Source organism: Ambystoma mexicanum, chromosome 10 (assembly GCF_040938575.1).
Source record: "Ambystoma mexicanum isolate Mex_15411 chromosome 10, UKY_AmexF1_1, whole genome shotgun sequence".
Classification (NCBI taxonomy): Eukaryota; Metazoa; Chordata; class Amphibia; order Caudata; family Ambystomatidae; genus Ambystoma; species Ambystoma mexicanum.
The window spans coordinates 771,776,384-771,801,932 of NC_090932.1; the positions used below are offsets into that span (position 1 = coordinate 771,776,384).

Here is a 25,549-nt window from a genome sequence, read left to right on the forward strand (position 1 = left end):
CATTATAAAAACACAATCCATTGCAATCCTCAGTGCACAGGAGTCTGAGGCACAATCTGAACTGAAAATGCTGGTGGACACGCTGGTCGAGCACTCTGCAGAAGTCTTCTGCAATGACCTACGGCGCCAAACACAAATCAGAAAGGCGGCCATCTGGGAAGAGGTTGCCCAGAAGGTGTCGGCTGTGGGGACAACCTCCAGGACAGTGAGGGTCTGCAAAAAGAGGTGGGGCAATCTACGTCTACGTGTGCGGAACCTTCTTGCGGCAAGGCGCGCCCAAGGCACGGCCACAGGAGGGGGACCACCATCTCCAATAAAACTGCAGGCATGGGAGGAAACTTGCAGCAGTATAATGCATATGGAGGCAATAGAGGGAGTCGCAGAGGCTGGAGATGTCTCGTCCAATGATGCTGGTGAGTCCCCGTAAGCCCAATGTCACATCACACATCTTGTAGCCGCAATGCCAGTGTGTAGGCCTATATGTCAAGTGTGATGTACCCGAGGACAGTATAGCCCTGCTGGTATTCCACCCACCGTCAACCTCGTTGCACACATGCACATCGTACTTGCCTGCAACACACACCCATACACCACTCACACATCACACAGGTCCCTGTATTGCCCCTACAAGTTGCATCTGCAGGCACTCAGAAACACATCCCCTTGACACTGCACAACTGCTGTTGTCAACGCTGTTCTACCACATGCCCAAAGACACGTCAGTGTAACGTACCCCCACCACCAGCAGATGACAAGATGCACACATCAATGATACATGTGGCACACTTGTCCCACCAACCATGTCCCATCCCGCTAAATCACCATCTATGCAGAAACTGCCAGAGGCAGCAGTCACATGTGAAACACATCCATTTCACAATCAGAAACAACACCATGTCATAGTGTTTGTGTGGCACTCCCATAACACCCAAACAGCGATACACCAGTACCCCAGGCAACAGACATTGCTCAGACCATGTCCGCACAACACACATGCACCCACACAGCATCCCTGACACATGCATGTGTGCACCATGCCATGCCCACCACCATGTCCATAACAACGCGCATACATTGGAAAGTACTAGCACTGATGTCTGTCTGATGAATCCACACCCATCACTGATGCCCTGCCTTACTGTCCCACACAGGAACATCATCTGGCAATGACGGCGAACAGCCAAACACATCCAGGGCCACCAGGGCACAGCCCCCTCGCCGGACAATAACCACCTCCGGCCAGGATACAAACGCATCCACCAGCAGACGGGAGCGGGCAACTACACCTGCCGCCCAGCCACCCAACTAGCAGGATGAACCTGCCGCCCAGCCACCCCGCCTGCAGGATGAACATGCCGCCCAGCCACCCTGCCAACAGGATGAACCTGCACCACTTCCGCAAGGCGGCAGACTGGAAAAATATTGGGGAAGACGGTGGTGTCGACAACATACTCAGTGACCAGAGCTATGCAGATGCTGCTGGATTCAGTCACGTGGGCCCTTGTAGCCCCCAACCAAGATAACCACCACCCCTCCGCAATGCACGTGACATCGAGGGGCACCTCTCTAGGATGGAGGCACGACAGCAAGCCATGCACACAATGGTGCAACAATACCTGGCTGAGGCCCAGCTCATGCGGCACACTCTACAGGACACCTCCAGGAACACTGCACGCATGCTGGGCAGAGCCACAGAGGGAGTGTGGGGATGGTTGGATGGTATCGTAGAGGTAGTTTAAGCTAATCACAATTGTAAATAGGTATTCAAGTCACAATATATCTGGTGTTGCAAAAAGACACATGAGTGGACATTGATCTTTCAGTGTGAGTGCATTTATTCATGCACAGTGTGCAGTGCCCAGTGCGATCCATGTCCAGTCCCGTATGTTTGATAGGTGTTCAAAAGTAGTGGTATATAAGTTCTTGCCATGTGGCACGTCCATCATTGCCATTGCAACGATGTGCATCATCCTTGTTGGGGGGCAGGGGCACGTTGCGCTGGATGCACATGTTGTGAAACTTGGCACATGCCAGCACAATTTTGCTCACCTTCTCTGGGCTGTACATGAGAGCTCCCCCAGATCTGCTGAGGCAGCGGAATCTGGCCTTCAACAGGCCAAAATTATGCTCAATGGTGCAGCGAGTGCGTACATGGGCACGGTTGTACTCCCGTTTGTGCCTGTTGTGGGATTGGTATTGTACGAATGGACCAAAAAAAAGGTCTGACTACGAAAAGTCTGAAAATACAGGATAGTGAGCGGGGGTTGAGGGGACACCCCCGCTGCACACCCGACAAAGGGAAATAAATGTTAAAAAAAAAAAAAAACAGAGGCTGTCATTAGCCATGCCATCAGGGGATAACCAGCATCACATGCAAGGGAGCAAGAGAATGAGTCCATGTTAATTTCCTGGGCATTTCATGTTAGCACTGGCTGTATAGTGTTCATTTGAGGAGACTAACATTAATTTACATAGCATATGTTCTTTTTCGTGTTCCCGAAGGGTAAATTGTCAGGATGCGTGTGTGGGGTGTGTTGTGCAGTTGCTTTCACATGGACCATTCACAGACAACATGACCTCTAGGTATTTCCGTACATCTGACACAAATGTTTTTAAATGTCATTATTGTGTCACAAAAGAAAATCTAATGTCCATGTACAACGGTACTTTTAGCATTGAAATGATTTGCATTTGTGATTTAGTGGTAGTAACGAGATGCAGTCTTTATTAGCAATCCTTCCTCTAGACATCCTTATATATCGTTACCCATATGACGAAAACACATATTGATCTAATATGTGTGTGTGTGTGTGTGTGAGAGGGGTGAAGGGTTACATAATTGCAACCCTAATTGCAATAAGGGTGGGGGAGTGTATTTAGCATTGGGAAAGGCTGAATTGGGTGACAGCGCCACCTTCTAATCAAGTATTAGTGGTAGTTAAGTATTCTCTCTATTTGAAGGTGTTCCTTAAGGAGACATGACACGGTACTAACAGGCAGTCTACCTGTGGAATGTGTGTGCAGGCACAAATCATTTTTGTGCGGCAGCTTCTGGATTCTCTGGGCTGGTCATTGTCACTATGGTGTGCTGCATTCTGGTACATGTGGTTTTTGTTTATTACTGGCCAAACTAGATGTAGTAATGTATGCACTGTATGTATTACATACATGGAGACACGGCTGTCAAGGACTTGTGCTTTGGCATGCTACTACTGTGTTGTACCTTCAGCTACATCCAAACACTTGCACATTTCATGCCCTCACAACGCTGAGTATGGTCATGTCCCGTTCAATGTGTGAGGTTTATTATTGTGCAGATTGTGGGTAATGAGGTTCCTTGCTCTTATTCCTCATCTACCTTTGCCTTTTAATGACCTATACAGCCTCTGTGCACTTTCACAGAGGTTTGGTAAAGGTTGCAGGAAATTGCAGTAGGAATAATGATGGATTAATGCATGCAGTGTGCACATTCACTGGTTATCCATCTCATGCTGGGCCATAGTTCAACAGTCCACTGTAGTTAGCAGCCAGCTTTGCTATTGATGATTACTGCCCCCCGCTCTCCCCCAATTGAACAGTCCACATGGCCTTGTAGTCAGACTCACCCAGCAGCCAGCTCTGCTATGCTAATTACTACCCCCCCCCCCAATTCAAAAGTCCACATGGCCTTGTAGTTAGATACACCCAGCAGCCAGGTGCGAGGTCCAGCGTGTCGTGCCATGTAGCGTGGAGTTCTGCAGCACCATGGAGTCATGTGTAGAGTCAGGGAATCTTGCACAGCAATGTATGATGAGTTGGTGGGCATCACAGACCATCTGTACGTTGAGGGATTGTTACAGCTTCCTGTTGCGGTACACTACTCCCACAGCATGCCTGACCACCAGCTTCACATGTGTGCTGTCAACTGCACCAATTACATTAGGCATGCCTGCAAGTGCATGGAATGCTATTGTTGTGGCATTCACCTCCTCTGCAGTCTGTGGTAAGCTGATATAGTCGCGTACGTGGGACAGGAGTGCATCTAGTACCTGGAAGAGCACACGGGAGAACATGGTTTGGAGATACCATGCAGCTGCCCCACTGTGTGCTAATATGTGACTGTGGCAAGGAGGTGTATCACTGACACTACCTTCAGCAAGGGGTGGATGGCTGTCCAGATATTTATGACGCTCACCAGGTCATCATGTATCAGGTCCACTATAGTAGTGATGCATGCCACTTCTTCTCCTTCTATCATCTCTGTCTGTCTGCTATCCAGGAGTGGTGTGCCGCCAATGATCTCTGCCTTAATGCCAGTAAGACCAAGATTCTCCTCATCGGCACACCTGCTCCCTCCTTTCCTGTCACTCTCTGGCCGGCCTCTCTTGGCCCTCTTCCAGCTCCCAATTGTGAGGCTAAAAACCTTGGGGTCATCTTTGACTCCACACTCTCCTTCTCTCCTCACATCTCTGACGTCTCTAAGAAGTCACACTACCAGCTGCACCTCCTCAAAGTTATTATTCCTTTCCTCTCCTTCCCTAGAAGCTCACTGCCTCCAGAGCTCTGGTTCTCTCTAGGCTGGACTACTGCAACAGCCTCTTTCTAAATCTTCCTGCCTCTACTCTACGACCTCTGCAACTCATCCAAAACAGGACTGCAAGACTTGTCCTTGGCCTCAAGTCCAGGGATCGTATCTCTCCAGGAATTAAATCTCTGTACTGGCTCCCAGTGGCAGCAAGGATTATGTTCAAAACCTTCTGCATTGTCCACAAAGCCTTATGGGGCTTGGGGCCTCAATACCTTCAACTCTCTCTTCCTAAATATCTTCCTTCTCAAGCTCTTCGCTCAGCCACCTACAAATCTCTCAGGGTCAGTCGCTTCTCCAAGCAACGAGTTGGTGGTAGATCTCCTTCTTCTGCTGGGGCCTCCCTCTGGAACAGCCTCCCTGCCTCACTGAAACTTGAGGAGAACCATCTCCTGTTCTGGAAGCACCTCAAGACCTTCCACTTTGCTTCTGCTTTCTCTCCTCCTCTCCCCTGATGATCGCCTGGCTGAAACTGAAACTGCACTGGTTACCTGGCTACCCTCGATCTCAGGCCCAGGTACCCTCCCCGCCAGTTGCACACATGCACTGCCCTCTGGCAACCCTTGCACTCAGGGACTGTTCTGTATCCCTACAGCCCCCTACCAGCACTTGACACCTGGTGTCTGCACTTACCCTTGCACTTGCCACGAGCTGGCCGCACTTTTTATTTATTGTCTTTCTTTCTTTGTTTTACTGTTTATCCTATGCACTGCACTCCACACCCTCCCTTTCTCCCCGCACTTTTCCCTTTCCCCCCTCCCCTGCACTTGCGCGATCTCAATGTCACCTGGCCTAGTAAGATCGTTGTCTCTGTCTTCCCTCTGTTCCCCCTCCTTTACCTTGTCGCGTCTTGAAACACTGGTGTATAGGTGAGTTATAAATGCCATATCATATCATGGTGTCCCTGTTCAGCCGGTACAGGGTGTGGATCTGACCGGGGTTGAGATTGAATGGGGTGGCCCTTAGGCGAGGGATTGGTGGCTGCCTGCAGGATACAACCTGCTGCACATTGGGGATTTGCTGGGCCATGATGGCCCTCCTTCTCCTCATACGCCTTTGGTGTGTCCTTCGCCTCACTGCCTCTTTAATCAGTAGCTCTGCAGGCATTTCCTCCAGCTCCAGTACTGCTAGTGCTAATGGTAGCATTATGGTTTTGGAAGGGATGTGGGGTGTGGGAGTGTGCCCTTCTGTGCTGGGGCACAAACGATTGGGTCCACCTGTTCTGATTTTGAGCACCTGTGGTATGTTTCTACACACCAGAATCCACTTAACGCCTGGTCCGTGATGCCAGTGTTTCCGGCATCATGTGTCATGTTGTTACCGGCATGTCAATGCCGGTGGTTGCATGTCCGTGCACCTCAGAGTGTGTACGTACTTAAGCCATGCCGGTATCATTGGCATGGCTGCCGTGTGTCTCCGCAGATACCGGCAATGGTGTTGCCGGGCATGCCGGGTCCCTGACGATGCCAGTGTTACTGGCGTCACTACTCGGACTACACCAGTCTGGAAAAAGGTGCCGGTATGGATATACTGGCAATGCAATTTGCGGACCGGCATACTTGTAATGAGGCCCATAGTATTGTCAAGTTGTACAGCTTCTCACTACTTAACAGTACCAGATATGTTCAAAATAGAGAGCCTCAGCCCTTCAACTGGTATGACATGTCAAGTAAGCTCCAACATTTTCCAAGTGATTTCAGAAACATGCTGGCGGAGCAGTAGAGAGGAAGATTATAGTCTACACATGTAGTGCAGTTGCCCTAAACTGAAGATATTTTGTACTATATTTTGGAGTGTCGTTTAACAAATTCTAGCATATCATATTACAAACACATTAAAATAGACATACGGGGCTTCCATAATAATGGACACCAACTGGAAGAAAAGCGATCCCAACGACAAAAAGTCAGTGGCATGAAGAGTTTAGAAATATGTCGCCCATTGAACAAGGTCATTGAAGCGCTCATCCGATTGTGACAGACAACCCAGTGCTAGAAAAGCCCAACGAAGCTAAGTGCATTGACTCTGTCCGTAAAACAAAGGTGTGGAATTGCGGTGTGCAAAAAGAGGGTATGGTTTCATAAACATTGAGCACATTTAAACATTCGAAGAAGGGAGGTGGACATGTTTCCTATTTGTGTTGTTTAGTTCTGGAGCCGGGTTACTATTTACTTTCTTAACAGAAAGACCCAATTACACAGAGAAAAGAGGTTGGGATGTACTAGAAACGTAGGGACTCGGCATTGTTTTATTTAATGTAACGCGGTCAAATGTACAGCAAGGAATGTTAGAGTGCGTATACACTGACTGAGGCAATGTAAGGAGCATAACATATAGCCAAGTCCATTCAATTATGTATGTACTTACCCTGTTCACTAACACCAAGCAATCAAGCACTGAATCTTCTCGTCTAAGTAGTTGGAACCACAGCATTTGGGAAGGCTTCAAGTGCTCCTGAAGCCATGCTTGGCCATTCGGTGTCAGTTCTACTCCAGCAAGCCGGACTACCAAGGCACCATTTGACTGCCCTGAAGAAAAAAAAAAACATGTCATATTTGTCAGCCCGGGTTGTCAGCATACTTTATAAAAATGTAGGTTCCCAGAGCGAACGGGGGCCGACAGTAGGACTATTTTGGGTTTGACTAACCAAAAATTGACAAAACCATATGGTCAAAATGATTTTTATGATATGTTATCCTGCAGTTGTATACCGCCTCGTGCCATACGTTATGACGCTGAAGAGCTTTATTGTTCAGAAAGGTAAAGGAGGAGTATGATAGAACTTGCAGTAGTGGTAGGGAGGAGCAAAGTCGGGTAGATAGTTTAGGTGAGGGCAGAGGATAGGTGAGATACTCAGGAAAGCATGAGAAGGAAAAAGTCCAGGAGCAATGTGTTCAATTGGATTGGATTTATTGAGGGATTCATCTCCACTCTATTGTATTGTAGTAGTAAATTATATAGCGCCTTTTACCATTTGTATGGCCTCAAAGCACTTTGTGTAGGAACACCCTCAGGGACCCATGTCCAGGTAGGGGAAAGTCCTCAGAGGAGGCTTAAGATGCGTGTGTGCATTTGACCAAGATTCTGATGGCTGGCTAGGCGCCAGTAAGCAATCCAAGAGGTCAGGCATGTGGACAGGTGCTGAGGAAGGTCACAAGGGAGTGCAAGCGCAGGAGACTCGATATGTACCCAGCTAGACCGAAATTTGCTGTAGGTTGTTGCTGTATTCTAACGGCAAAGGTGTTGAGGCAAGTCCGGTGTTTCAGTGCAAGGCGGTTATGCGACTAACTAGATTAAATTTGTTGCAGCCGTAGCTGCATTCTGAAGTGCGTGGATATAGCTGTGCCTGCGGCAGATGTCCACCGAAGTGGTGTGTTTACACATACCTTAGGCTCAGAGGGAGCTTATCTTTAATGTTGCTGTGTCATCCTGTCTTCTGTGGGGAAGAAAAAGCCAACTACCTTTGCAGAGTTGACAGGATACCCTAAAGTCTAACAAGTGCAATATACTGGATGTCCTAGAACATCTTCTAGGCAGGGAAAGACAGGCTACCATAGAAACTACGATAATGGGATTCACTGAGCACAACAGGTTACCTTTATAGTCTTAATATATATCTTTCAAGTTCTACAAACGCTATCCAAAGGCGTCTAATAAGTGTGATATCAGGAATACCTGCATATAACCCCTGTGCATTACAAATAACTCAGCGGCAACATGCTCGCCTTGGAAACAAGACGACACGAAGCAACACAGGTTCGATCCCCAGGTCTGCGCTTAAAAACCTCTTCATATTAAGCGTGTTATAAATACGCAACTAAGACATATTCCTGTAACAGCACCTCGATGCCCCAGTGCTGTGTGAGCGCTTTAAAAATGCTAATAAAATTAAAATTAAATGGCTAACCTAAGCAGTTACCAGTGCAATGGAGGGTTACCAACATATATATTTGAGTGTCAAGGATGGGCTATATATTATAAGGTGTAAATGCTCTAAGTTTAACACATGTGTTAACCTGCATGTGGTTTCTTCTAGGTACAATGCCAGGCTACCCGCGTATATAGGTATAACCCCATGGCTGTCCTTATAGGTATTGTAAGCGTATAAGCAGGCTGAATATCAAGAAACTTTCAGGTCCAGTACCAAGTCTCCAGAGCAGTGGCAAGCTATTCTGACAGATCCTTAAGCACAGAAGGGGCAATCATCATACATCTTCTTGGTGCAAATGGGTCCGTCCTCAAAGGACTTCAAGTGCATCAGGCCAGTTCTCCCTATGATTTTCAGAGTTTTGGGGATATCATCATAAAACAGCTGTGTAAATTGACAGGCGGGCAAGACAGTGCTACACAATTCCTACCCCCCCTCCTAAAATCGATTCGGTGCGTCACAATTCCTACTCCCCAAAGTCCATCTAAGTTCACCACATTTCCTATCCAGAACTATCCATCTAAGTGCGTCACATTTTCCACCCAGCAAAATCCATTTTAGTGCATCACATTTCCTACCCCCAAAACTCCATCTAAGTGCGTTGCATTTCCTACCCACAAAAATCCAACTAGGTGCACCAAATTTTCTACCCCCATCAATCCATCTAATCGAACATTCTGTGTGCTTTTTGGCAATCCCTTTAGACATTGGGCCTCATTACGAGGTTGGAGGTAGCCATGGCGCTATTAGCGCCATGGCTGCCTCCAAACTCGTTCCGACTCCGCCCTGGTGAATGGAGCAATTACCGGTCCATTCCAAGGTTGGCGGGATTGGTAATTCCCCATTCACCAGGGCCATTCCCCATTCCCATTGAGTCCCTATAGGGCTCAATGGGAATGGGGAAGGCGCTAATAACGGTACCGCAAATTGCGGTCCTTAAAGCCTGGAAAAACCAGGCTTTAAGGGAGGACCCGCAAAGGGAACTCATAATAGGGCGGTACGGGATTACCGGCACCGGTGCCCTTACCAGTGCCGGTAATCCCTTACCGCCTACCTCGTAATGAGGCCCATTGACATGAGAAGGGCTACCAGTATAGGTCCTCTAGGTATAGAGCTGAGGCGGGTCTAAGGACAGGACCCCAGTGCATATTCCATGTCCTGATCGGATGTCGTGAAACCTTTCATTGGTAATGTACAAGCTACCATCAGACTGTCAGAGGTTCTATACCGTTAGCCTGAGCGCAGCAGTCAGAGCGAAGGAGGCCTAGGGGCTAAAGTGTGATCATGTTCAAAGTGTGGTCTCGGGGTTGATTTAGCAGGGTGGGCCACCGCGACAATGGCCAGCATCAGCCTGTGGGTTTGTGTATGAGAGGTTGCCAGTGATTGATGTGTGTAAGGTGGGCCGCCGCAACAACAGCTGGCATCCACTGCAAACGTGACTCATTGGTGTTTCGATGAGAGTGAGGCTGGTGCATGTGAAAGAGGCTATGGTGATGGAAATGAGTGGGGAAGAGGATTTCAGGTTATAGTGGGAATAGACAAGTTTTGAGGGCCTTTCTGAATGAGAGGTGGTTATCAATGGGGTGGATGTGGAGAAGAAGCGAGTTCCAGATGGCAGAGGCTAAGATGGAGAAAGAGGAGCCTCCCAATCTGGTGGAACTGTTATGGGGGATAAGGAGATGAAGAGACAGATCTGAGGTTACTGGTGTGTTGATACGCATGAGTTTATCCTAGAAGAATTTGGGTCCAGTCTTGTGGAGGGCACGGTAAGTGATGCACATGGCTTTAAAAGTAAACCTTTGACCGATAGGGAGCCAGTGTAGGACTCTGACTGCAGGGCTAATGTGTTCTCTAGGTGAGAGGCCAATAAGGAGACAGGCAGCAGCATCTTGGATTCTATGGAGTTTCCTGAGCTGGAATGTTGGGGCACCTAGATAAAGGCAGTTTGCATCATCTGTGCGGGAGAGGATGATGGCAATGATAGCAGAAATTCAGTGTGGGTAGGTGAGGTACAGGAAGATTTGCCTGAGGATGCGTAGGTGGAAGAAGTAGTTTCTGAACACAGAGTTGATGTGTTGGGAGAGGGATAGATTAGGGTCCAGCGTACATCCAAGGTTTTTCCACAGAGGTGGATGTTGCCAGGGGTCCTAGGGAGTGTGGCCAGGGGATTGGTTGGGGAAGTATGCAGTTTTGCCACATATTAGGATTTCTGTTTTGCCTGGGTTGAGTAGGAGTTTGTTGGGTGCAATCCAGTGGTCAATATCATAAAGGCAAGAGAAGTCCGGACGGGCGGAGGCTGGCGATTTTGGGATCTTGAGGATGATCTGGGTGTCATCTGCTTAGCTGTAAGAGATGAGGTTATGGGATCGAATGAGTACCGGGAGAGGGCTTAGGTAGATATTGAATAGGAGGGGAGACAGGGAAGCACAATGCAATACACCTTTCAGCACTGAGCAAAAGAGGGAGGAGAAAGGGCGGTGCAGCATGATTTGCAAGAGATTCACGATGAAGGAGGAGATCCATGTTTGAGTGGAGTCCTTGATTCCTAAGGAGTGTAGCCTGTCTGTGAGTATGGTATGGTCAATGATATTGAAGGCGGCAGATAGGTCGAGAAGGATAAGCGCTGCACTTCCTTCCGCGTCTGCTGTTCTTTTTAAGTCATCCCAAACCGACACAAGGGAGTACTCAGTTCCTCTGAGGGGCCTGAAGCCTGTTTGGGCTGAGTCAAGAAGGTTGTTGGATTCTGTGAAGTGGCAGAGCTGTTTATATGCAGTGCGGTCCAGGAGTTTGGCATTGATGCAGGTGTTGTAAATAGGCCGGTAGTTCTGGGGAATGAGTGACCGTAGCAAGGGTTTTTTGAGGAGAGGTTTGACATAGATATTTTGAAGGCTTTCGGGAACATCTCTGAGAGGGACCGGTTAAGGGTAGACAATGCAATGCTGGGTACTCAGGCTGTTGTTACGATGTTCTGAGGAAAGCGGGGGAGGACGCTGGAGAGCCAATGATCAAAGAGTTGAATGGCGGAGGAGCTTTTCTGGAGTGAGAATGCTGGGAGTGAGTTGAGGAGGGAATTGGCTATATCCGGGTTAATGGTGACTTTATTCCAGAGAGGGATGTGACAGGAAGTGGTTGGAGAGGGCAGGCTGCTGATCCCGGGACAAAGGGAGATGGGAGGAGAGAGGGGAGAAGAAGATTGTGGAGTGATCTATTCAGATTTTAGGACAGGGGTAGGGTAGATAGAAGGTTCGTGGCACTGAATACCACATCAAGGTTGTAGGTAGGGAGGGATATATTGTGTCAAGTTGAGGGCTTCTAGGTTATCCGTGCGTGAGCTGGTCACAGGGTTTGAGGGAGTGTCAAACCAGATGTTGAAGTCTCCTAGTATGGTGAGAGAAAGATGCTGATTTAAGTAGGTCAATAGTGCATCACTCAGGAAGTCTGCAAAATTCCTGTTGTAGCCAGGGAGTCTGTATAGGAGTAGAACCCTGAGGGAGATAGCAGGGGAGAGTTGGAATTTTACAAGCAATTATTCACAATCAGTGCTGCAGGCTAAGGTGTCCTTAAGTAGGACTGGGATCTGGTGTTTGTGTACGATGCCAGCCTTCCCCCTCTTCTGGGTCTGTTCTGAACAATCAGGTTGTACACGGGTGGAAGCCCTCATGTGCAATAGGTGCGCAGCGACAAGAGGAGAGATAACTGGAGAGACGTGTTCACCGCGCCAAGTGGGCTATCTGGAATATACTCACCCCTTGTATGTTATGTAATCCAATATTTACACTGCACCCATCACCACTTTAGTGGTCTTACGGCGCCTGACCTTATTCGAAAGTTGTACTATTACGACCCTGCCAGGGTGACAGCAATCATTTCTGAATTTGGCTGCACCCATGACCAACCAAGTGGTCTTATGACACATAACCTTTTCCGAAATATCCTTGTTACCAAACTTGGACCCCAACAGACTGTATAAGTATCATATTGAGCTTTATTTATTTATTTTAAAACGGTATGCTTATTTGCACTGATGATTTATACGGCTTATATCCCCCTGATATTTTATTATATATATATATATATATATATATATATATATATATTATATGATGTGGCAAAATCGAGTGCGTTACACATCATAATGCAGTGGTTGTACAAGTTAAAGAACTATAACGATAATCGTGTTTGGGATCTTCAGTATAAATAGCAGATATAGTAAACGACAATTGAATTACTGTTCCCAGAGTATGGTGAGCCAAACCTGATGACGAAGCACAGGCCATCACGTGACATTACTAATCTGTTTCTGTTCGTATAAAAAGGGTCAGAAATGGTGATCGCGTTTATGAACTATAAGGCAAGAAGACGAAAGTCCACTATCAAATAGTTAAGTGCAAATGCAGTAGCTAGGTCAATAATATTAGAACATTACTAATTAGATGAGCATGTAAATCTAATCCGAAGAAATCAATTTAGAAATGAAATAAGGGGCATTTAATTTGGTTTAAAGTATGTGTACCAAGAGCCATAGTAGGAGATAATAAGTTCCCTAATGGAAAGTGAAGGGTCATAACAGACAACGGAGGAAATATGTAATAGAATTTTATCTTCCCTTACAGGTATATAGGGATTTATCCCTGTTAGAATGAATGAAGAATAACGGATCGTCAAAGATCATAGAACAAAGTCAAGGAAGCAAAGGCTAAGTAGAACTTTGACATTATTAAGTCTGGATACAGGGTACTCTTAGGAAGTAGGCAAAAAGAAATAGACTTCCAAAAAGGAATCAATTATTATTACTAAACACAACAAATGCCTGTTTGTTCAAGCAAATGTTGACAGCACACAATTGATATAACAAATATGGGGCCTGGAACTAGTGGACTCTACATATGTGTTGCAATGAATACTTCAGAGGTTGATTAAATGCTAGGAGTATCTAACTGTTAATTTTATTTGAGAATGTTATCACTAAATATGGTATTTTCTATATTTTTCTTCATTTCCCTAATCAATCCTCCCTACGACCAATCCTTATTTTCTATCTCAACAATGTATAAATATACCAAATAATTATTGGGGATATTTATAAATATACTGACACACATAATTTTTGTCGTAGAATTGATTTCCTATAATTGTTACGCTCACCTTGTATCCACAGGGGCGCCACAGGATACTGGATGGAGGTCTAAGCGCTATCCCGGACCCCTCTCTGCTTGGTTATGTGCCAGACGTTGGGTAGCGCCTATAACAGGAGAATGGAGGGTTAAGATACTGGTTCTGTGATGGGTGGACTCCCACCTTCGTCTGGTCCAAATCCCCTCCCTTGGGGTTATTGCTCACCTTAGGTTTTTGTGCGTTGAACTCTCTGTCCTGTGTCTCTGTGCAGGGGCTCGTGGTTGGTGCGGGCATTCCGTGGACCTATTTGCTTCACTGGTCCGTGTGCCCTTATGTCGGGTCCAGACCGGCTGTGACTCCGACTCTGCTTGCTATCTTCCAGGTGAGTTACAATGTCTTTTCCGTCTTTATTCTGTCTCTTTCTTTCCCTCCGTTTTCTCTGTCTTCTCTGCTTCTTGCTCCACTACGCTGTTCCCCAACAATGTCTCTTTTTGTTTTCAGAAGGATGGTTGCGATCTCGGAGTTGCCGCGCCGATGGCGAAGACCATGGTGAGTTGTTGATGTGCGGAGCGCTGCGCTGTTTATTGGTGTTAACTGCTAACCTCTTCTCTTTGTACAGGTTGCAGTGATGTTCCGAAGTGATGAGCGATCGAAGCGCTGCTTGTCCAGGTAAGTGCTTTGTTAAGCCTGACCTTGTTCCTTCTCCCTTGCAGGTTGTGGTGAAACCCGGAGATGGGTGAGGTAAGAGAAGGGCAGGGTGCTGCCAGGACTCGCTGCTTGCCCAGGTAAGAATTGTTATTAATGCTGTCCTTGCTTCTTTGCCTTTGCAAGTTGGGCGAACTCCGGAGATGGGCGAGGTAAGCGAAGCGCAGGATGGATTCAAGACTGGTTACTTCACAGGTAAGTGTTCTTGCTTGCTAATGCTGTTCACTCTTCTTCCATGTTATTAATGGAATCTGGATCTAGGGCTTCAGGATCGGGCCGCCGGAGAAGCAGATGAGCAGGAGCTGGACACAGTGAGCATTACGGTGCAGGAGTGTGGAATAACGCGAGGCGTGTTCTGATGTTTGGGTGTGGTTTAAACAGCCCAGGTAAAGTAGTTCCAGGCCAAGTAGTTCCCGACCCAGCCACACCCAAAACACCAGACCGCAAGGCTTGGTTCTAAAGAACTGAGCTGTGTCATAGGCCTACATGTTGGATTAAGGTCCAAAACTGGTATTGCTTCATTCCTGATAATGAGCCTGACGCCAAAGCCGCCGGGACTGACTCCATGTATGTTTCTGATGGAGTTTTAAGGCCCTTGGGGCCAGTGTGAAGGGCTTTAGCCCCACTGCTGCCAGGGGGCTGTTATACCTGAGGGGGTCAGGGGCATGGATCGTGACAATAATAAATAAAGTGTAAATGCACAATAGCCAGTTTTAAAAAATGGTCAGGTGGCCAAAAGATGTGTAAACAGTTGGACACTAACATGGAATAAACAAACCTTCAAGAACTAAAAGAGGTTTTGAGATACCTTTTGTTTATGGCGCAACGTTAGAGTATATCATTTGTTATGTTATGTTATGTTATAGAGGAGTGGGTATCTCCTTTTACCCCCAAGAGTGCGACGTACAGATCTTCTAGGCACTTTCATGTGCAGAAGGAGGAATAATAGAAAAACTATAAAAGAGTAATTGATAATTGGGCAATGTTGTGAATAAATGAAATCTATCCCCAATGCTATTAAAATGAACCAATGTACACTGCATGATCTAATATGTTTATGATTAAAAAACAGCAAATGCTTGTTTATATATCAGCCCTCCTCATATGTACTGAATTTGAGATCTGAAGAAAAGTAACTTAGAGTAGCCTGTTTCTAGTTTACTATTCTAAATAAACAGATCAATATAAAATATGCATTTAACCCGATACATGACATGACTGTCCATCCAAATGTGCCCACCACAAAGGATGCATAGAGAGTCTACTATATAAGAGGCAAGTGTACGACAAATAGGGCTAAAAAAAGCCTAATGGTCCTTTTATTAACTATCTTAATTGGTCAAAACAGTTTCCTTGGGGCAGCTGCTCAATGGGAGGAAGCAGACCTTTCCCAAATATGGTCAAGTATCGCATACATACTACCCCGCCCCTAATTAGGGTGTGTCATAAGTAAAATGTAAATCTTTACAAAAAATGATATTACCCCCACATCCTCTCTTCCTCGTCCCAATCCTAACTGAATGAAGACCCCAGAAATGTTCCCTGAAAGGTGTTTTTTAACCCTTTCCCCTACACCAAGAGGGCAAGAAATGGCCACCGAACTTCAGGCAGCACTGTTTGCTCTGCTGCACCCCAGGCAGCCAGTTTAATGTAATGGAGCCTTCTGGGTCCACTTCTTTGCTTCATTAGTCACTGTGAGGATACACCCCCGGAGTCACCTAATTTGAACAGTGGCGGGACATCTAGCCCACTCACCAACATAAAGTTAACAGAACACCCTGTACCTGCAGTCATGGACAGTGAAAACATGCCGCACATAATGAAAAAACCAACTCTGCCAGGAGATTCCAAAATAAAATCTACAGAGACTACATGTCCGAAAACTACTTCTCCCACAATGCACTATGCTGAATCACGAAGAAAAGCTGCCAAATCACTTAGTTCCAAAATGCATAGTGACCTTCACCTACCTTATTACCTCAGCAGAAGAAAGGCATTCAGAACGGACAGAATATCAGGAGGGTGGGTGGAATCCAATAATAACCAGGGAGGTCAGGTGGGAGAGCCCAGAGAGAAAAGCGAGGAAAGGGTGGGGTTGATTCATGAGAGCACGGAAAGATTGAACACACCTGGACTTGGGAGGGGAGGACAGCATTTTTAACGCGTGCGTGTATTCAGAGAGGCTGTCTGTTCTTTCTTTATCCAGGGAGAAGGCGAGTGCAAGGAGAAATGGAAGGAGGAGGCAGCAGGTTTTAACTGGGCATACTGATTGCCAGAGCCACAGGCATGCAAGAAGTCCGTATGCGCAAACTCTCGCCGCAGAAAAACGCAGAGTCCCTCTGACAGGGGCTTACTTGAAAAGCACCATTTGGCCGGGATAAATGCTGGCTGTTAGACGACACGGGCATTGATTTATGGACTGTTTACTTTAACCCACGGAACCAAGGAAAGAAAAGGTTACCGGAATGGACATCTCTTTTTTTTATTGAACTTCAGATAGGAAGTCTGAAGCAACGCTTAGTGAGTGCCTTAGGAGGAAAAAGAAGCCCACAATAAAAGGCAAGGACATTTAAAAGACTTCTGTTTTTTTTTCTTTCTTCACATTAATTTGGCCTTAACCCGTGTCACAGCACCAACCCTGATTTAAGGCCTTGTTCAGGAAAGTGAAAGAAGTGCTTCCTTGAAAAAACGAAAATCGTGCTTGTGTTGAAAACTGCATTTAAAGTTTTTTTTTTTTGTTTGTTCTGAATAAAAGGATTTGGTGCATCCTCAAATACGCCTCCCGCCTGCTGATTAACAGTGGTGGCAGCGGTGGGATAAAGATAGCGCCTCGCCAACCACAAAACAATGGAAGCGGTAATAAAAACCTTGGCTGAGGGTCAGCAACAGTAACAGCAACTAATCCAGGTGCAGGGACACCAAGCACAAGTAGATCGCCAGGCCCTGCAGCAGGCAATCCAGGTACAGAATGCCGCCCAAGATCAAGGTAGAGAAGCACTACGAATACTGGGGGAAGCCGTAGCAGCAACAAGAACTCAACAGGCAGTTCCACCCACAGTACTTCAGAAATACCAAACGGGGGATGACCCAAGTTTTTTCTTTGTCAATTTTGAACGAATAGCAAGAGCCGCCCAATGGCCACAAGAGAGATGGGCTTTCTTTCTGGCCCCTTTGCTGACTGGGGTAATGCAGGGAGCCTATCAAGCAGCAAATCCCACAGGGGATACCCCATATGTCGAACTGAAAAAAACTATCCTAGAAAGACTGGGAATGGATGAAGAGTCCTATAGGATCAAGTATCGGGAGACCAGGCTCAAACCAGGAGAGAGCCCGAGACAACTATTTTATAGAATTCAGGACCTCGCAGAGAAATGGTTGCAGCCCAGCACCTCCACCATTGAGCAAATCAAAGACAAAATCATCCTTGAACAATTTGTAGAGGCCATGCCCGGACCTATACAGAGGTGGGTCAGACAACACCACCACCTAACACTACCAGAAGCCATAGACGTAGCAACTGCCTTCCAAAAAGCCGGTACCCCAAGGTCCTTCCTGACACCCCAAGTGAAACAAAGCGGAGACGCGGCCACCCTGCGCAATGGGCCTTACAGATCGATATCGGCAGAGCCCAGACCTCGGCCAGAGATCAGAGCGTCCTCAGGTAATGGGGGTCCGAGAACCCCTGGGGGCCCACAATGCTTTGAGTGTGGTGAATGGGGGCACATAGCAAGATTCTGCTCCCGAAAAGCAAAACCAGAACCGATGGATATTGGAACCATTCAGTCCCAGGAAATCCGAAGACGGCGACTCCCGTACGTGATAGAAGTAACAGTGGATGGACACACCGCCCAGGCCCTGATGGACAGCGGAAGTCGTCAAACAGCGATCCAGCCCCATGTAAGCAACCAAGAAGATAACCAGGTGAGCGGAGTAGTTGTGAAATGTGTGCATGGGGAAGTCAAAGAGTATCCTACCAGAGACATTACTTTGGGGATAGAGGGGGAGCAGATTCCAATAAAAGCAGCAGTGATACCTACACTACCAGCCCCAGTCCTGATAGGTACCGACTTACCCGGATTTGAAAAATGGCTAAAAGAAGCACCGTATTACGGATCAGAACTGAAAGGGTGCCCACTTCGGGAACGGTTGTCACGGGCACAGAAAAGAGAGAATAAGTGGGGATGGAGGGCAGAAGCCCAGGAAATAGCCCTGATAGATTGGAAAGTAGAGGATCATATACCCTCATTCCGCACCGAAACAGAAACGGATGACTCACTAAAACGGGCAAGAGAACAAGCTCATGACACAACCCAAAATACAGGCTCCACCCCATATTTTAGAGAGAAGCAGGGTCTTTACTACAGGATAACCAGATGGGTAGACCACACAGAAAAAGAACAACTATTGGTACCTCTGACCTATCGCAAGAATTTGGTGCAACTAGCACATGACCACAACACAGGGGGGCACCTGGCAGAAAATATGACTCTGAAAAGACTACTCCTGAACTTCTACTGGCCGGGGATATATGCAGAGGTGGCTAAGTATTGTCAGGAATGTTCCATCTGCCAAAAGACCAGTAATCGTATTCCGCCTCGAGCCCCGTTGCAGAGCATGCCCCTTATTAAAGAGCCTTTCCAACGAATCGGGATGGATATTGTCGGCCCCATAGAACCTAGCAGCCGAGGGTATAAGTTTCTCTTGGTGGTAGTGGACTATGCCACAAGATACCCGGAAGCGTTTCCCCTACGAGGTATCTCAGCTAAACAAGTCTGCGACGTCTTGCTCCCATATTACGCCCGAGTGGGAATACCCCAAGAAATAGTGACAGATCAAGGAAGCAATTTCATGTCCCTTGTAATGAAAGAAGTGTGTAAAACATTAGGAATAAAGCATCTGAAAACTTCTGTGTACCACCCACAAACTGATGGACTTGTGGAAAGATACAATCAGACTATAAAACAAATGTTAAGAAGGGCCACAAGTCCCACAGGATTGGGGTGGGACAGAACACTACCATGGGTACTAATGATACTGCGCGACACACCCCAATCCTCCACAGGACTTTCCCCTTTTGAACTGTTATTTGGAAGGCAACCAAGATCTATTCTGAAAGTGTTAAAGAACACGTGGGAGAATCAAGAAGAGAAAACGTTGTCTGAGTATGTAAATGACTTACAAGAACATTTGGGGCACCTCCGGGAATTTGCACAAGAGAGGTTAGGTCGAGCCCAACTACAACAAGAAAAATATTACGACCAAGGAACCCGATTACGCACCTTTAAAGTGGGAGACAAAGTCCTGGTCCTATTACCAACAACTACCAATAAAATGCTGGCACAGTGGAAGGGTCCTTATCAAGTCACAAAAGTCTTAGGACCGGTGAACTATGAAATAGCCCAGCCCGACAGAAAAGAAAAAAACAAAAATTATCATGTAAACCTGCTCAAATTGTGGAGAGAGGATACCCCACAAATACTTTGTGCAGCCCTCTCAGAATTATCGGTGGCAGAACAGTTGGTGCCCAACGCACCCAGTGGTTTACATGATGTGATGGTCGGGCAACAACTGAGTAAGAATCAACTAGCAGAGTTGTTTGGATACCTTGATCCTGTATCAAAAGTATTTTCCGGACTGCCGGGGCAAACCAACCTGGTGTCGCACCACATAAAAACAGAACCAGGCAAAATAGTCCGCCTCAGACCTTTTTGGATACCCGAGGCCAAACGGGAAGACATAAATAAGGAAATAAAGGAAATGCTGAGACTGGGCACCATCATACCATCCAAAAGCGCCTGGTGCTCACCAGTGGTACTCGTACCTAAGCCTGATGGGTCCACAAGATTTTGCATGGATTTTAGACAATTGTATGCAATATCTCGCTATGAAGCTTATCCCATGCCTAGAATTGATGAGTTATTAGAAAGGTTAGGAGCAGCAACATATCTAAGCACACTGGACCTCACAAAAGGGTATTGGCAAATACCACTGCACCCGGAGGATCAAGAAAAGACAGCGTTTGCAACCCCTCAAGGCCTCTTCCAGTTTACTGTCCTTCCTTTCGGTCTGCATGGGGCACCGGCCACTTTCCAAGCCCTGATGGACCAAATCCTATCACCACATGAACCATATGCAGCTGCCTACTTGGATGATATAGTTATTTTCAGTACCACCTGGGAGGAACACTTATCCCATCTTAAAAGAGAAGCCGGCTTGCACATAAACCCTAAAAAAAACCAAACTGGCAGCAAACACTACCAAATACTTAGGATACTCAGTGGGTGGAGGAGTGATAACACCTCTGTTAGACAAAGTACAAGCCATACAACAGCTCCAAGTGCCCACCACCCGGAAGGGGATACGAGCTTTTCTAGGATTTGTGGGATACTACAGAAGGTTCATTCCTCACTTTTCCTCTATAGCTGCCCCATTGACAGACGCCCTCAAAACCAACAAAACGCTAACAATCACCCCAGAAGTAACCCGGTCCTTTTATTCTCTGATCAAACTGATCGCTAACAGGCCGGTTCTACACTGCCCCGATTTTTCCAAGCCTTTCTTTTTACAAGCTGATGCTTCAGGGTGCGGCCTGGGGGCTGTACTATCACAGGGAACAGAAGATGAACTCATCCCATTTGTTTTTATAAGCAGAAAACTGTTATCACACGAACTTCCATATTCAACCCTGGAAAAGGAGTGCTTAGCCATAAAATGGGCAGTGGAATCTTTACGTTACTATCTGCTGGGTAGACAGTTCACCATTTTCACGGACCATGCTCCTTTACGGTGGCTAGCAACACAGAAAGATTCCAATCACAGGGTATTGCGATGGTTTCTTACATTACAGCCATTCCGATTTGTAACCGTGCACAAACCAGGAAAATATCAATTGGTAGCAAACTATCTGTCTCGTTCCCTAGATCAGCCCGATTGGCATGATTCCTTGAGGGAGGTATGTGAGGATACACCCCCCGGAGTCACCTAATTTGAACAGTGGCGGGGCATCTAGCCCACTCACCAACATAAAGTTAACAGAACACCCTGTACCTGCAGTCATGGACAGTGAAAACATGCCGCACATAATGAAAAAACCCACTCTGCCAGGAGATTCCAAAATAAAATCTACAGAGACTACATGTCAGAAAACTACTTCTCCCACAATGCACTATGCTGAATCACGAAGAAAAGCTGCCAAATCACTTAGTTCCAAAATGCATAGTGACCTTCACCTACCTTATTACCTCAGCAGAAGAAAGGCATTCAGAATGGACAGAATATCAGGAGGGCGGGTGGAATCCAATAATAACCAGGGAGGTCAGGTGGGAGAGCCCAGAGAGAAAAGCGAGGAAAGGGTGGGGTTGATTCATGAGAGCACGGAAAGATTGAACACACCTGGACTTGGGAGGGGAGGGGAGGACAGCATTTTTAACGCATGCGTGGATTCAGAGAGGCTGTCTGTTCTTTCTTTATCCAGGGAGAAGGCGAGTGCAAGGAGAAATGGAAGGAGGAGCAGCAGGTTTTAACTGGGCATACTGATTGCCAGAGCCACAGGCATGCAAGAAGTCCGTATGCGCGAACTCTCGCCGCAGAAAAACCTCTGACAGGGGCTTACTTGAAAAGCACCATTTGGCCGGGATAAATGCTGGCTATTAGACGACAAGGGCATTGATTTATGGACTGTTTACTTTAACCCACGGAACCAAGGAAAGAAAAGGTTACCGGAATGGACATCTCTTTTTTTTTTATTGAACTTCAGATAGGAAGTCTGAAGTAACGCTTAGTGAGTGCCTTAGGAGGAAAAAGAAGCCCACAATAAAAGGCAAGGACATTTAAAAGACTTCTGTTTTTTTTTCTTTCTTCACATTAATTTGGCCTTAACCTGTGTCACAGCACCAACCCTGATTTAAGGCCTTGTTCAGGAAAGTGAAAGAAGTGCTTCCTTGAAAAAACGAAAATCGTGCTTGTGTTGAAAACTGCATTTAAAGTTTTTCTTTTTTTGTTTGTTCTGAATAAAAGGATTTGGTGCATCCTCAAATACGCCTCCCGCCTGCTGATTAACAGTCACCAGTACACTTTAGTGAGTAGAGAGGCTGAGTTACCAAGATCAGGGCCACAGGGAAACTCCAGAAGGACTACTCCAGAAATGTGCCATGGATTACCCCAGGTTTCACAGCAATTATACATGGCTGGTAAGCAGTACTAATGTTCAACCTACCAGATCACATTGGAGCAGGGGGAGGAGTCTTACTCCAGCTTCTGCTTAAAGCCAGATTGCTATAGGTGGAGTGTATTGTGTTTGCAGCGTTTTGCCTTCCAAGCACAAAGAGAAACAAGACGCAGAGGAGCCTTCCATCGCCTGCTCTTCCAGCTCTCCTCCTCATACACCCAGGAAGAAAAAACAAAGGTCCAATCAGAAGTTAATATCCCTAATCAGAGAGAGTTTAGGGGAATAAAACAGGTCTGCTCTTCCCAGGGGCAGAGCCACGGTACACAGGACCGAGACTGTCTTTTCTCCCATTCCTCTTCCGCGTTTTCTCCTTGTACTCCATGGTCCTGTGTGATATCCCTGCAGTGCTGACCCAAGAGGGCAGTACTTTGATCAGGAAGCAAAAAAACTAAATGCTGTGAGCACGTGGCAGCTAGAATGCAGGTGTCTGGCAATGAAACTCAAGTCCTGACAGTCCAAAGATACTATCTAATCACTGATTAATAATATTAAGAACAAAGTCTTCCATGAATGGAAAGAGCCAGACCATATTTCCACTCTGAGGTTTATGGGGAATACCCCATTGGAGGTGAAGAACAGTCCAAGTCTTCAGAGGAAACAGCTGTTTGTGACTCCTGTAAGGGAGGCATGGTATCACAAGTATGACAAAGACACAAAAAGTACAATTTGTAAAACCTTTATTCAATTCTCGGGGTTTGGAAAAACTCCTACTTTGCCCTATAGCTAAGATAGGAGTAGTCTTTACCAGGCCTCCAGATAATGTGGGTACAGGGCCTTTTTACGCATGAAAATCTTGTAAATACGACAGCTTTATTATTTTTCTGGGTACATTTACACACAGGTTTAGAGCAGAGGGCAGTGAAAAGGTCAGGTTACTTGACAGAAACAGAAGACTTCTTTTGATTTTTATCTACATGGATGTAATTACAAGCCACCTCTGAAACAGCATGTATTTCTCTGAAGCCTTTCAAAAAAATAAACTGCACTCTCTGATATAAGGAATGGTTTCTTTCCATTCAGCTTTAGCAGCACTGTGCATGTTTTCCTAGAATTTTAGGATTGTATAATTAATAAGATGGAAAACTAAGTTTCCATTGAGAATTAATAAATTTTAAGTTATGCTTTTTTCCAGTGAAAGAAAACCAGTATTGCACAATTGTATTTTTCAGAGTTCCCGTGCTGTGTGCATAATCCTGCTGAGGCAGATCATTTTGACACTTATGATTTAATTTACACTCTAATTATAAAAACAGTGTGTAAAATGATGACTATGCACAGTCTATTTTACATCCATTCAACCTTGCAGTCAATGGGGTACGTTACTATAAACGGTCAGTGGCAGCAGAGTCTTTGCTCAAGGGTGAGTGATTCTCATTACACTGATCACAGGTGTTCTAGCCTCTCAAATCTTCAGGACTACGATGAAACCATCCAAAACCTGACCCTCCAGGAAGTGCAAGCGCTGTTCAAAAACAAACAAATGAAAGTTACATTGGTAATTGAAATAGAAACTCAGCAAAACCTGTCCCTGTGATAATCCAGATAGGTATTTAACTTTGTGTAGCGCTTCACAAATGGTTCGTCATACATCTAAGTACTGTGATTATTATACCTCAGTTGATACTAAGTTAACCAACCTCAGAAGGACGTTAGCCAATAAGATAGCTCAGCCGGTTGAGCAATCGTTGCTGCAATTTGTGCGTGATCTGTAGGTTGCGGGTTCTAATCCCGGCAAGTCCAACTCAGCCTTTCATCCTTTTGAGGTTGATAAAGGAGTACCGGTTTGGTGGTAATTGCGATAAATATGTTCTATGCACAGCGCTTTGCCAAAAGAGCTATATAAATAACCCTTTGACCACAAGATTAGATATATAATTTAGCATGGAGTCCTTGCCTCTCAGCACTGTTGTATCATAACACTGGCATACCATTAGGTAGTAATAGCTCCAGGAAATTAGGACTTTCATTAAACATCAAAAGACAATTCTGCTATTGAATCTCAAAACACACAATTCATGTTTGCCTTCCCTATATAATTGGCTAGGTTTTTGTGATTTCAACATTTAAATATATACAGGAGAGATCAAATGGACAGAAATATTCTTAAAGTTTAAAAATAGAGAGTAAAATACTCCCACCTCAAAATCTTATCTGGAGCACTGGTCTCTACTATCAAATAATAAAGAAAACGCAGCCCTAGTCAGTCTCTGTCAAATCAAAATGGCCTATACTAACAAAACCTAATGTCCGCCCTATCTCTATATGTATGCAAAGGAAAATCAGTGTTCGAATATAAAGAATTAAAGTGGCTGAGTCAACTCTCCTCCCCAGATTGGACAGCATGGAGTAAGGCGGTCCACGTAGATAGGATGACACACTCTGGCTCAGGTTCTTAAAACAAAGCAGTTTAAAACATGGATTGATGCCCGCCTGGCTTTCAACGTTAAAGTCACTTTTCCATTGTTCCAAAAGTTCCTTTGACAGTTCAACAAAAGGTTCACAGTTCAACAGAAGTTCACCTAGGCATCCCTCAATCGGTCTCGGACCTCTCACTCACAGCACTTGTATGGGTCCCCTTCCCCAAGCTTTATTCACCTTCGTTAGGGGTGCCATTCCCCTAACTTATCACACTTCACTTCTGGTCTCCCTCAGTCGGGCTCAGACCTTTTTTCAGACGTCGAAGGTGTTTGAATGTGCGAGGCTTTTACTATAGACCTCCAGAGGACCAATTCGACTTTCCCTTCAACTTGCACCCTTGTGTTATTTGTCCCAGTGTCTATGTAGTTCAATCACATGAGCACAAGAGTTCAATACTCCCAGGCCTATCTCCCAAGGGGTGATTTGAAACTGCCTACCCCACCATGATTTTACTCCTATTTGCCTGCATCTTTTAGTGGAATGCCTTCCTTTCCGAGCGAGTGCTCAAGCTGACCTCAAAAGTATCTGCTGGACCCATTTTGTGTGTGCTTTTGCATCTTTCCACCTCTTTTGCACTGCATTCTGTGTTCCT

General features: G+C 46.0%; 1 protein-coding gene across 3 annotated transcripts in view; it reads right to left on the reverse strand.

Moving 5' to 3' along the window:
- C10H3orf33 (chromosome 10 C3orf33 homolog) overlaps nucleotides 1-25,549 on the reverse strand; it is a 202,536-nt gene that overhangs the window by 29,595 nt on the left and 147,392 nt on the right. For all 3 annotated transcript variants that reach the window (XM_069618425.1, XM_069618426.1, XM_069618427.1), the window contains exon 4: nucleotides 6,932-7,092. In XM_069618425.1, coding sequence (XP_069474526.1) covers nucleotides 6,932-7,092 — 161 coding nt within the window. The remainder of the gene's footprint in view (nucleotides 1-6,931; nucleotides 7,093-25,549) is intronic.